The sequence below is a fragment of the Telopea speciosissima genome, chromosome 5 (genome assembly GCF_018873765.1).
Source record: "Telopea speciosissima isolate NSW1024214 ecotype Mountain lineage chromosome 5, Tspe_v1, whole genome shotgun sequence".
Taxonomy (NCBI): Eukaryota; Viridiplantae; Streptophyta; class Magnoliopsida; order Proteales; family Proteaceae; genus Telopea; species Telopea speciosissima.
In genome coordinates this window covers 21,511,891-21,526,518 of record NC_057920.1, presented here as the reverse complement: position 1 = coordinate 21,526,518, position 14,628 = coordinate 21,511,891, and the positions used below count along the sequence as shown (strand labels likewise).

The 14,628-nt window shown below is 37.7% G+C and overlaps 1 protein-coding gene across 1 annotated transcript in view; it reads right to left on the bottom strand.

The window, feature by feature from the left end:
• LOC122661273 (isoleucine--tRNA ligase, cytoplasmic) overlaps nucleotides 1-14,628 on the bottom strand; it is a 77,556-nt gene that overhangs the window by 48,020 nt on the left and 14,908 nt on the right. Inside the window, exons 6-8 of the mRNA XM_043856619.1 lie at nucleotides 13,250-13,363; nucleotides 10,778-10,875; nucleotides 3,445-3,523 (exon numbers count right to left, since the gene is read on the bottom strand). Of these exons, the coding sequence (XP_043712554.1) occupies nucleotides 3,445-3,523; nucleotides 10,778-10,875; nucleotides 13,250-13,363 (291 nt within the window). The remainder of the gene's footprint in view (nucleotides 1-3,444; nucleotides 3,524-10,777; nucleotides 10,876-13,249; nucleotides 13,364-14,628) is intronic.

Sequence of the window (14,628 nt, the reverse complement as noted above, 5' to 3'; positions counted from 1 at the left end):
CCTAGGAATGCCCCAGTAAGCAGGAAATGATACGATTCCAATTGAAGGAGTCAAAGAACTAGGGGCAGGGCTAATATGACCATAGGAGAAGTTGTTAGGAAGGACATGCATAGTCTAGGTCTTGTACCAAGTATGACCTCCAATAGAGCCTATTAGAAGGCAAGGATCCATGTAGCAGACACCAACAAAGCCAAGATTGCTTAAATATGATTTATATTCAAGGAGTTGTGTTTCAGTCAAACTTATTTGGTGTACGCGAATGCTATCAAAATCACTCTGAATGAAAATATTTTTTTAGACATCAAAACAAATTAATATTTTACTGCACTTTTGTTTTTTACAATGTTTTACCATATTAAGATTCATGGAATTTTTTAATTTGAGAAAAAAAACCAACATTTAAAAGTTGAAAATTGCACCAACCACCAAAAATCCAGCTTTTGTTCATGAACAAGGGGTTGACTTATTATCCTTTAGGAATTTGATTTTTTAATTATTTTTATTGGATTCAAATAAGGGGTATTTGCTTATTTAAGAATAATATCTAAAGTAAATGAAATATCATTTACTTAAAATAATATTCGGCACAAATAAGGTTTCCCACTAAGTCAAACTCCTATTTGGACTTTGATTTTTCAAAATTTGATAGTGTCATCGTATTTAAATGGCCCAAAATAGGATGTATACCAAGTTTCATGACCAAACTAGGTCAAAAACCCACCGAAACCATCAAACGAGTTCAAAAAAAAAAATGCACCAACTCGGTTTTTGGCCTGACCAAAACCAGGTCCGAAACCGAGCTCCTGAACCTTGTTAGATCCTCTACATCCTTAGTCCTTTGCCATGTCTTAAAACTAGCTTTCTTAGTGTTAATGGCTGCTTGAACTCCATCATACCACCTAATAGATTAAAAATAAAAATAAAAGAATGACCCAGTGCATGAGACTTCCATTACTGCATGGTCTAAGAGGGACAAATGTATGCAGATTTACTCCCTGCTTCGGAGGAGATGCTGTTTCCAAGTTTTGAACCATAAATTAAAAGATTACAATCATGTACCTTATATGGACCTAAAATTCGGACCTTATAATTCAACCAATTACAAATATACACACTTAAAACAAAAGCCCATCACTAAGTACTATCAAAACAGGCTCTAATGTTGCACCGTAACGGCATTATTCCCTTTTTCAAGAAAACTCGTCCTTGAGTTTTGAATAAGGATAGGAATAGCAGAGCTTGGAAGAGTGTCTTATGCTCCACACCACTATCACGAACCAGGTTCAGAAGATGAAGCATAAATGGCTCGCTCTTATATTGAAATATGTGCGGAATAACAAACTCATTGGGGCAACAATTACGGTTGAATCCACATCAGGAACAACAGTCTTCTCGTCTGCTTTTGCCATCAGTAGTTCTTCCTTAACAGACTTAGGAATTTCCTTGTGGACAGCAAGATCTTCTGTATGGACTGTTTCTTTTCATTTGAAGTTTTTTCTAAATGCATCTGAAAAGACTGAAGTTCCCTCTATATACTTTGAACCCCAATTTGAAAAGTTTGATCCCCTCTTTGGAGCTCAACTAAAAGATCAATAATTCTGGGACTAACAATGGTAGGCTTTGATACCAAGTTGATGCAGTCTGATAATCGAAGGATATGAATCTCATCTGCAAACATGCCCAAGGATGTACTTTTATATGCTATAGATATGACAGAGCTGAACAATGATAAATAGATTTAATTATGGAACCAGAACAGGAAATTAAAAGGGAAAAACAATTCTGGTACAGGAATATAGCACATAACTGATATTAATGTCAGATCTGGGAAAGAGAGGAGGAGAAGAGAAGGAAAAGATGAGATAGGTGGTGGGCTGTTCTGAAACTGTGAACAGTACCCATGAACAACACAGTGAACAGTAAATAGAAGAGAGGAGAAGAGAGGGGTAGGGCAGAAGAGCTCACAGTTCACACACACTTTCAGAAATAACCTGTTATTCAACTGTGTAGTATGATAAAAAGATGAATGTTTAAGTATCCGCCGATACTTACTGATATATAATTATGTATAGTATCTTTAAGGTACCGACATGATACTTATCCAATATGATATGATATTAATTTTAAAAAATATATCCAACTGTATCGGTTGAAACAACCCGACACAGGTCGATACAGATACTAATCGATACACTCAATACTCGCATTATGGATACATTGCTTCGTTGTTTCTAATTTTTTGTACTTTTTATTTTTGTATTGGGAGTATGTTTGGTTTGTGCACAATATCATCTTGGTTGCACCTTTACCTGAGACCACTTCCAACTCTGAGTTTGAACAGCCCACAACTCTTCACGGTAATAGACTATTAATGCATGTAAGAAACCTCATCATTTATACAAACTCAATTGAATACAATTGTCTCGTCGTACTTTGTTCTCCTTTTTAAAGATGATATTGCTTATTAATAGTGTATTATGCTTTAATATTTTGCATGCATCCTTTACATTTCTTTGTGTTTCTTGACCCTTTTTGTGTGTATCTTTAGCATACCTTGTGTCTCACTGTCTCTCTGATACGATACGACACCTCTCTTAAAATCACCCTTAAGATACGATAAGACGCCCGATACTGATAGTTAAATCCATGGTGTTACATTAAAAACTCAAAAGTCGAGTTCGAGTAAACTTCAAACTCTTTAAGCACCTAGATACATAGTTGTCAAGTCGTCGCCTAGGCGTCCAGGCGCCTTGGCCGACTTGGTCGCCTAGTCGGTCGCCTTGGACGCCTTACCCACTTACTTGATGTCGCCTTGATTTTGGACCCTATCCAGCGCCTTGGGTCGCCTAGACGCCGTGACAACTATGCCTAGATATAGTATAATAGAATTAAAAAACAATTAATCTAATGGACTCAAAAACCTAACAGTAACTAGATTATCACTAATAAGACTACTCAAGATAAACAACTAGACTAAACCTGTTTAAACCATAGTTGTCTAGGCATTGCCTAGGCGACGCTAGGCATCCAGGCACCTTGGGTGCCTAGGCAGGTGCCTTGTTGATGTCGCCTTGATTTTGGACCCTCTCCAATGCCTTGGATCGCCTAGACGCCATGACAACTATGGTTTAAACCCACACGACTAAGAGGGTCCCACATAAATAATAACATTTAAAACAAAAGCTCATAACCAAGTATTTTCAAAACAGGGCCTAATGTTGTGACGTGACTGCATTAGAGGGGAGGCATCTACAAAATTAACATGTCCTTTATTAGTTACAATAATAAAAGAAAATGATTGAAGGAGCAGCACTTTAAAACCCTCTCTAATTATATAAAAAATGGGATAGAAAACAAACCAGCAAACAACCTCCTCCACCGCCCCCCCCCCCCCCCCCCAAAAAAAAAAAATTTTGAGGTAGCTTGTGAACAGAAACACCAAACCTTAACATAATCGGGAACCCAGTATGTTTGCCTGTTATTTTCTAGCAATTGGTCTTTCAACTTTTCCACTGCAACAAACCTACAAAAGTTGGTGAAAATCCATGAGTAGAGAAGACAAACGATACCAAGGAATATGTATGCATCACTAATCCTTTACAGGGACATGGAAAATGCAGACCAATTACCAAATCACACATGTCAGAGCACATCACAAACTAGATGAAAATGAGCAAAAATAAATAAATATTTCATCCATCACAAATTGACTATCTTATTTTGAGAAGAAAAAAAATAGACATTTTAAGAAGGCTCTTCCAAAAGAATTAAACTCCACCCCCCATGCCTAGATTACCACAATAAATAAATGGGGATGTTATGAGAAAGTGAAAAGATTCCACACTTAAATTACCATAATACTATAATAAACAAAAAAATTGGCACAATGAGAACACACTAAGGAATACAATCTTTCCTTGATATAGGGGAGATAGGTGACATTTTACCAAAAACCCAAGGACATGAAGAAGAGCAAGGGAAAACATAAACAGTTGGGTCATGAAAACAGAGCATCAATATTTTTCAGCTGTTGTTCTTCAACATTAACTTCTGTTAAGTTAAGCAGTTTAGATAGTGTCATATTGGTCGTCTTACCTTTGCAAGTCAGTTTCAGAGTAAAAGGGTCGGCATATTTGACCTTTCATGGAGTTAATAACTAGAGTCCTAGATTATCTTTTCAGATAAGCTGATTCTAATAGGGATTTGAACTTTTGAATGACGTCTGGTATACTATTCTGGCATTCCAGTTCTGTAACTGATCATTTCAGCAGTAAATCTTAATTTCTCAGTTTCAGAGTTTCTTCTTGCTTTTTGGGTTTTTTTCTCTCTTTTTTTTTTTTTTTTTTTTTTTTTTTAGAAAAGTAACAATCATTTGTATCAATAAGCCACCAAAAACAGCCTCGTTACACTTGCCAATGGTTCACAGAAGGAGTCAGGAACCTTCCCCCCCCCCCCCCAAAAAAAAAAAACCCTTCCCACCTTTAACATAACCAACAAAGCCAAAGAAGCCAAAACATAGATTTTCCTTTCCCTTCTCAAATTCAGCCCAATTATCGCAAATGTTGTACATATTTACACCACCTAAAAATCTGGAACAAACTGATACAAATCAATCGATGGATCTGTAGGAGATGGACTCAATTTAAGGATAAAAGTCATTCACATAGGGAGACTTGGTTGTGGGATGATGAGGTCCAAGCAGCCATCAAGACTAAGAAAGCCAGTTTCAAGGCATGCGAAAGGACTAAGGATGTAGAAAACCAGAAAGGTATAAATCTGCTAGAAATGAACCCAAGAAGACTATGCGGATTGGAAGGGCAAAGAAATGTAAAGATCTCTATAACAAGTTAACAACCTAAACACCAAGGAAGGGGACAAAGCTATTTATAAGATAGCTAGAATGAGGGAAAGAATGAGTAGAGATTTCGACCATTTTAGATGCATTAAAAGTGATGATGGTAGAGTCCTAGTAAGGGATGACGACATCGAGGAGAGATAGAATCGTTATTTCTACAGCCCACTTAAAGAAACCAATCAGAGTTATAGTGGACTAGAAGAAGGCACTACACATCAAGTCACTTGTCAGAGGTATATACATAATAAAAGGGGTTTCTTAAGTAAAAGAAGCGCTAAAAAATATGAAAATAGCCAAGGCTCCTGGCCCAAACGAGGTCGCAAAAGAAATGTGGAAGAGCCTAGGAATTTGTGGTTTATCTTGGTTAACTAAGCTGTTTAATAAGATTATATGCACTAAGCGTCTGCCAGATGAATGGAGGAGAAGCATTATGGTCCCGATTTACAAAAATAAAGGCGATATCCAAAGTTGCAACAGCTATAGAGATATAAAACAAATGAGTCATACCATGAAATTATGGGAGAGGGTTATTGAAACACACTTGAGAAAAGAGACCACTATTTCGGAGAACAAATTTTGTTTTATGGTAGAAAGATCCACAACAAAAGCTAACTACCTACTTAGGAGACTCATGGAAAAATTTAGAGATTGCAAGAAGGATATCCATATGATATTTATTTACCTAGAAAAAGCTTATGATAGAGTCCCTAAAGAGTTATCTGGTAAGTACTAGGGAAGAGAAGTGTTTCAAGTAAATATGTGGACATAATTAAAGTTATGTATGATGGCGTGGAGACTAGTGTAAAAACTATGAGGGGTCAAGGTAATAAACTCCCAATTACAATTGGGTTACATCAAGGATCAGCTTTAAGCCCTTATTTGTTTGCATTTATCATTGATGATTTAATCAGAGACATTCAAGATGAGGTTCTTTGGTATATGCTTTTTGCTGATGATATTGTTTTGCATGATGAGACAAAAGCAAGGATTAACGCCAAATTGGAGTTATGGAGATCAACCTTGGAATCAAAAGGTTTTAAGATAAGTAGAACGAAGACGGAGTATATCGTGAGCATAGTTGTCAAGGCGGCAAAGCGACGCAAGGCAGTGGAGGGGTGCCTAAGCGCTTAGGCAACAAGGCACCGCCTAGGAATGCCCAAGTATTATTTTTTATTTCCCCTCTTTTCTAACATTATTTAGTATGTTACAATATATACCTTATATCATCAAAAATCAACATTATGCCACATCAAGTCATCCAAAGTCAACATTAAGCCAAATCAAGTGATAAAAATTAACATTATGCCACATCAAATCATAAAAAAACAACATTAAGTCAAATCAAGTAACCAAAAATCAATATTAAGCCACATCAAGTCATCAAAATCAACATAGAACTAGAAGACAATAGAACTGAAGGAGCAAGTTATTGGAAATTTGAAATAATCAAAACATACAATTGGTTTATACTGTTGTTAGAAAATATGATCTTATCCATAAGAAATTAAATTACTCTCAATTTAGAGAAATGTTCTTGTACTCTAAGAAGTTTGACTGGTCAAATGATTTTATTTCTACATCAGACTTTTAGTACTAGGTAGAACACAAAACCAACTTTCCAACAAATCCAAGACTGCTTAAATCTGATTTATATTAAAGGAGTTATGTTCCGGTCAGACCTAAATTGGTGTGCGTGAATGCTGTCAAAATCGCTCTGAATGAAAAATATTTTTTTGGGAAATTTATGTTCACCACCCCTATAGTTTGAATCTATTACGTCTACCACCCCTGAAAATTCATCTATTTCAAAAACCTCCCCGGCATTTTGAAAAAACCTTACAACCGTACCCCTACCGTTAGATTAGAATAGTTAAGTGATGATATCATCACCAAATTATAATCTAAATGCCCATATTACCCTTAATAAAACCTCATTCCTTATTTACCCCCACTTGGAATAAAGTACTATTACTTTTTTCCCCAAAATATCATCTTCTCAAAATGAAAAAAAAAAAAAAAGGGGAAAAACAGAGGAGAAAAAACCTTCATCGCTTCTGAACAACCGAGAGAACCTTTGCACCCATTTCCATCTCCAATCAACCGACGCCACCATCGCCGACGTCGCCATCACCATCGCCGAGGACTGCCACCGTTTCTCAACAGCGAGCTCTCTTAATCTGAAATCAATAACAGATTCCGACAAATCCTCGGAGACGGCTGCGGTGGTGGTGAGTAGAAATAAGGGAAGAAAAAGAGGACAAGGGCAAAATTCTCCCGGCGTTTACATGAGCTTAGTCGACGACGAGTGGTCAGAGGACTGACCTGTCCTCTACTCCTCCATGGGTGACACTAGCGAGGTTGCCAAAACCTTCCGTGGTGTGGTTGAGAGCACTGACCGTAAGTTCGCTAGGATTCGTGACGTCCCATCTTATGGTCGTGGACACAACCATTACTTCCACAAGGTTTTCAAGACCTACACTTGCCTCTGGAAGTTACAGCAAGAGAACTGCTCGAAGCTCGTCGAGTCTGGTCTTCAGAGATGGGAAATCAGTGAAATTGCGTCTTAGATTGGTCACTCTACTACGGTCAATACTTGAGAACTAGTGAGGCCAGGCTTCTGCTCGAGTGTTACATTTTCTATGAAACTATACTTAATCAGGGTTATTTCGAGGGACCAAAAAGGGCGGGCAAGGATCTCAACTTGTGGTACAAGGAGTTGAGGTTCTATGCGAGGTTTCTGATTGTTTCATTGCTGTTAAATCGGTCTGAAATGGTGCAGACACTCGTTGAGCGATTTAAGGCTCTCGTTGATGACAGCGAGGCTTCTTTTCGAGTACTTTCTTCTCTTGCCGTGTTACTGCTGAAACAAGTTTGCTTATAATTTAACCTTTATAATTTCTATCTAATTCAAAGTGGGAAGTTGAGGATTGCAAGTAATTGAATTTGATGAATGGTTAAGAAGAAGAAGAAGAACTTAAAGTGGGAAATTGAGGATTAGGAGTACTTGAATTTGATGAACGGTTAAGAAGAAGAAGAGGACAAGGGAAAAAATCTCATTTCCTTTCAAAACTAGCAGAGTTACTACTCAGGGATACAGAAGTAATTTTTGAAATTTCAAGGGTGGCAGACATAATTGTTTGAAACCCAAGGGCGTTAGACGTAAATTTCCCCATTTTTTTTTATAACAAAACAAAAACATTTTACCAGACTTTTGGTTTTTAGCAATGTATTACCATATTAAGATTTATGGAATTTTTAGATTTGAGAAAAACCCCAGCATTAAAAAATTTAAAAATTTCATCCACCACCAAAAGTCCAGTTTTTGTTCTTAAATTGGGGGGTTGACTTTTTATCCTTTTGGAATTTTATTTTTTAACTATTTATATTAGATTCAAATAGTGGGGTATTTTCTTATTTATGAATAAAACTTTTACTTAAATGATGGTTGCCATAAATAAGGGCCAAAGCGTTTGATACCATTAAGGCGACAACCACCTAGACACCTGAAAATCCTTGACAACTATGATGGTGTGTAACTTCAGCAACTCCGAGACGGATAATGAGGGGGTGAGGGTGAAAGTTGATGAGATAGAGATTCCACAAAGTGACCATTTTAGGTAACTAGGATCAATCATCAGTAATGAAGGTGATATAGAAGATGATGTCTCACAAAGGATTAAAGCACGATAGATGAAGTGGAAAGGTGCATCGGAGTGTTATATGATCGACGGATTGCTTTAAAGCTTAAAGGAAAATTTTACAAAACAGTCATAAGACCGGCTATGATGTATGGTGCAGAGTGTTGGGTAGTGGAGAAACATAATATAGATAAGCTAAGAGTAGTAGAGATGAGGATGTTGCGATGGATGAGTGGCAAAACCAGGAAGGATAAAATAAGGAATGATCATTAGAGCTGTGGTTTGGGAGTAGCCTCGACTCAAGATAAGCTACAAGAAAGTCGTCTAAGGCGGCATACTAGGTTCAACGGAGGCCTTTGGATGCTCCAATTCGGAGGAGTGGCTTGATTCAGATTGAAGGTACTAAAAGAGCTAGGAGCAAGCCTAAAATGACCCTAAGAGAAGTGGTGCGGAGAGACATGAATAGTTTAGGTATTGTTTCAAGTATGATGTCGAATAGTTCTGATTGAATGGCAAGGATCCGTGTAGCCAACCCCAGTTAGTTTGTTAAATACTGATTTGTAGCTGTTGTGTTCCTTTTCATTTAGTTTCCTTTTTTTTTACTTTTATTTTTATATTTTGTCCTCGCAAGGATCCATGTAGCCAACCCCATTTAGTTGGGATAAGGTTGAGTAGCTGTTGTTGTTATCCAACTATTACCAACATGGGACCCACCAATAAAATAATAATTTTTTTTGCACCTGCGTATAATGCATTAGGAAATTCCAGTTACAGTCACTGGCTAGAGGAGATAAGGATTAGTTTAGAGGTCATCATATCAAGTATGGGTTGTCAATAGGTGTAAGTCATGGAAACTTTTAATGCATCTTAAATTAATCTTTTTCACTTTTTTTTTTTATAAATGCCTTGTAATGGATAAGAGCCCTTATGGTTTTAATTAATGGATTGATTTAGTTTGTTTGGATTGAAAGATGATGTTACAACTCCCCTCTTCCCTCTCTCTTACCCACGTTTTTCTTCTCTTTCATCTCTCTCTTCCCCTGGTTTTTCTCTCTCCCTTCTCTCTCATTTCCCTCCCTCACTATTCTGGATTTCTGTTCTTCTCATCCTCTTCTCTCTCTTTCCCACCACCAGCAGATCTATCTACTTGATCTGCATCATTAATGTATTTTCAAGAGTGAATGGCTGGCAATACAATGGAAAAGTGCAACACATGGTGGGCACAGGGCCACAAGGTTGATATGGCCCATGAATTTGACATGTGGAAAATCGAGAAGGTCCTCCATCTATCTAATGGTTTGTATTGGTCACATTATCCCCCCACATGGTTCAAATCAGGCTGTATGTGCTGCCTAGACTGGCAACAACCAGGTTAACAACATCTTCCCATTAAATAAACAAAAACAAATATCGAAGAAAACAGGCAGAGTTCAGGACACTGAATGCAGTACAAGTATTAGCAACCAGACAAAGTCAAGAGTTCAGGACCCTGAATGCACCACAAGTATTAGCAACCAGGCAAAGTCAACTAAATTTTTTCTTCCAAATTGTAAGTAAATCTAAACAATAGTCTGTGTAATGCAGCCAGCCAATCCTACTCCTAGATTAAGAATCAACAAATTGATTGGTTGCAAGTTGCAACATAGGCCTAAGCTTAGGCAATTTTCATGACAAACCAGGGGCTGAGAAGCTTGTTGGTTAGCATGTTCTAGCAGCCTATGATGGAGAAAAGGAGAGTCGATGCAAAGTGATAATAAAACATGTGGGCCCACAAAATATAGAAGATAGGAGGTAAAAAAATGTCAGTACTGTTTTGATTGATTAGGAGAATAAAATGTAATTGCCATATTTAGTACGTTTTTTAGTTTGTATTCTTGGTATTCATTACAAAATTTTCCAATTTGTTATGGATACGATTTTACTTCAGTTTCACTTCACTTCACATCTAACCAAACAGAGCCAACACAATGTCTCAGGGCCTATATTAGCAGATTAATAGAGTGTTCCTTCTGTAAACTACACCAGCATCGGTGAGAACTTGCCAAATAGAGTGACCATATGCTATCTTCTATACCATGTCAAACAAAAATAAGAGGCAGAGAAACATAGAAGTCGGTGACAGTGAAACGACATCATATCTTAAAATTTCATCCAAAAAAAAAATTTCTTAATCAAATCAATAAAATTACATAATTACGAAAAGAATAACACTAAAGGAGTCAAGGAAAAAAAGGAATGGTGCAAACAGAGAAAGAAGGAACCACTTTCACAAGCATGCACGTACCAGCTTGGAACTGCTCTATAAATAAGAGGGGTATCAGATCTCCAACAGAACGGATAAGAATGCATAAAGCTTCCAGATTTAACAAGCCTGCCTTTGGCCTGTCAAAATTTTGTGTCAATATAATGGGGAAAAAAATGCTGATACATGACAAATGCTCTAGAGTTTTTGTATTAGAACCCCAGTCACAAGTTTGTAGACATCCAATAAAAAATTGGCCAAGATACAACTCTACAACAAGCTCCAAGCCTCTCATGTTGTGACCTCAATTTTAGTATTCTTCGCCTTGTTGCAAGCAAGAAGACACCTACTTTTACAACAATATAAATTGGGAGCAGGATTTATTGGTGAGCACCTAGTTCTGCAATGTCGTACTAGTGGCAGCTCTGATGGTGCTGAAATTTTGTGGGCAGGTAGAACCCAATATCCCTAGCTAACATGTCAAGTTTCAGCCCAATGATAATTAACCATGTGGCAAACAAATCATTGAAAAATCCAGGCCTATGAAAAGGGTCATGGGCATAAGGAAGGATGCATTGCCATACCTGGGAGGTTACAGAACTACATAACTGAATTTAAGGCTAAATTTCCCTAGATTTCCAACAGCTGAAATTACCACATCCACGTGGCCCACCCATACAAGAGTATGGGTCATGGGTGTCACCATCCATAAAACTTTTTGCCTATAAATTAAAAGATAAAGATCCAGAATTCCACTCTCGTGGAGGAGGGGGGGGGTGGAAGGCCTCTCCAATACATCAAGTCTTTCATTAGAACATGTCCACAAGAAGAACCCAATGCTAGTTTATATTGCATAACACACTGAAGAATGAAAATCTGAAAATTTTCATGTGGCATCCATTTAAGCAAATTCCAACACCCCCCCCCTCCCTGCCAAAAGCTGCACTTCAATCAAGTGCAAGTGTACAATCAAGCGAAGCATTAGAGCTTTACAAGGATTTTTTTTTTTTTTAAACCACAAATTTTCTAAATTATGATACAGGGGGGTTCTTTGACCAAATGGAGGACCGTTGTCCGTTGCAACATATAGACTGCCCATATTAATCAGCCACATGGACTCTAGCCTTGTCAATGAAAATCAGGAGCCTCATGGCTCATTCTTATTTTTCATGTAAAAAGGGCTGAAAATGGCTCTTTTTAACACACAGCATAGAGCTAAACTTTCCACATGCTGAGTGGATGACCTGAGGAACACATGGGAATTTCTAAGGTTGTCAACTCAGCCACAAGTAAGCAAGGTTTCAAACAGCATCTCTCTATTATCTCCTTTTATTTATCGGCACCGAGAAAATTCTATGGAGGAAAGGATAAAAGAGAATAAGGAATAAAAAGAAAACAAGGCCCACCATTGCAACAGAGCTGGCCCAAAAAACAGTGCCACCAAAGCCAAAACTACAAGGTAAAACACTAAAACCTACACCACCAACCCTCCCACCCAACAAAGAAATAAAAGAATAGACAAAAAAAAAGTCATAAAATGAACCATATCTATGGGTCACGCTCTATTTTATCAAGAACATAAAACCCAACTACAAAATTTAAACAGATAAGAGAAATTCAGGATGTTCTTATTTGATTTTGTTCAAGGAAGGATTATTTTTCATTCCAAAGAGATTATTTAGTTGAATTTAGCATATCATTTTGTGCTTAATTAGGAATGTTATGGATGTTCTGAATTAGGAGTGAGAAAGTTGTAGGTGCAATGACAATTGTGCTAGGCCAAGCACAACGAGTGGCTTCTAGTTGCCCCATAACACCTCATCTTGCACCCAAATTGAAGCAAACCTAGGCCCAATGCCCAACCCTCCACTACCCAAGACAAGCAGAGCTTAACAAAAGTGGCAAAAGAAAGCCTTGAAAAATGGTTGAGAAGTCAAGAATGGAGAAAGACAGTCAAACGGATGGAAATATAGAGAAAAATCCCAATACAATGTGAGCCATATGATTAAGTTGGACCACCAAATTTGACGTGTAGTCAATCTCTATGAATATGAGATGGAGTGGTGTAGCTAATAAACTTCATATTTAGCAAACGAAACCACTATATTGCTCAATGACCCATGGCCTTTATGGAGAACTGCCCCAGTTGCCACTCATGCATGTATTATGACATACGTTCATTACAATTGCATAGTTGTCAAGGCGTCCAGGCGCCTTTCTCTCGCCTTGACTTTTGGTGTCGCCTTGCTGGTGTCGACTTGGTTTTTAGTCCTTTCCATCGCCTTGGTTCGCCTAGGCGCCTTAACAACTATGTACAATTGTTCCGTCCACATTGATTTGCAAATATCACTGTAAATTTTAAGAGTTGAAAGTTAACCCTCTAATTAACATTACTTCAAACCTAGGTAACCTTCATCTGCTTTACAGTTATACATATTAAAGATTTACCCTTTAAGCTAGCGGAAAATACAAAGCCAGAGAGAGAGAGAGAGAGATGGGAGACACAATTCTTGCCTTCACATCATTAATAATATCCTTATCGGCATCCTTGACATACTTCCCCCTGTAGTCTGAAACTTTATCAGTAAAGGAGCCATCATCATCAACTGCCACAATTAGGCTCTCTCCCTACACAAGTAAAATATACGAAAGAAGTAAATAGTGGAACACTAAAATATCCAAATACATGTATATATATTTCCATCTACTGTTCAATACTTCACAAAAGGTGAACCAAATGCCAAATATTGCAAAAGTAGCATACAAGAAAGCATTACAAAATTACACTAATTAAAATTTGTCATACTTAAAAATTGCTGCAAACTAAAGTTTTGAGACAGTTAACGGTCAGTCTTATGGATCTCAAATTTAGAAGCAGGAATAGAAGGATGCTTCAACCTGTTACATTGCCTTTATAGTTACACTTTTGACCTGGTGCAAGGATTCTTCGAGTGTGAAACAATGCGCTTCATATTCTATATTCTGTTTTGTTCTATACGATCTTATGCAATAGCATGACCTAACGGATGCAGCACCAAATAGGAAGAAGAAGAAGAAGAAGTCGTCTTGAACTTGGGGCTTAATTATGGAGCTAGCTTAGGTTTACATTCTAGTAATTTCCATTCTATACTTAGTTTATTTTCCTGTTTTTAAAATTGAGCCGGTTGAAAATTGGTTGCATCCAATTGGTTCAATTGGGTCAATTTAAGTTATTTAGCTAAGTGTCTTTTTAATTTAAGTTATTAGGGGTAGATAGGTCAATTTACAGTTTTAAGTTATTAGCTTTAGTTTTAACACCTTCCCTTCCACAATTTATCAAGGAAGAGGCTAATTTGTAGTAGGATTTGGCCTAAGGCCACACTTTAAATAATAGAATATCGTGGAGGCTCCCCACAGTTTATTTGAATTAAAAAATCATTTTTGTTTGGCTGCCATTGCTGCTGTTCCTTTGCTCCTTGTGAGTGTGTGCATCCTTGTGGATCTCAAGGTGGAAACGGATTGGTGGAATCCAATTGACTCCTTATGCCGTGACGGCTGGGAGGAGCTTCTTCAGCTAGAAGGTGGCTCTATCCTTCGATCACATAGCTGCTGCCTCCATTGAAGACCGGCTGCAACTGCAAGTAAGTTTGAAGCCCCATCTCCATTTTCTTCCTCCCAATCAACCCCGCTTAATTTTTATTTGAATTCCCTAAACCCTAGTTCAGTTACAGCCCCAACCAACCATCAAAACTGATTCATATTTCAGTCACAGTCCCTTGACATCATCCCCTCCACTCGATAGTCATCTCAGCCCTATCCAGCCATCTAAGCCTAAATTCCCTCTTCTCCATTAAAGCCCTATAAACCCTAAAATTCCCAGTCTATTCTAGCCATCAGAATTAGCCCAAACTCTG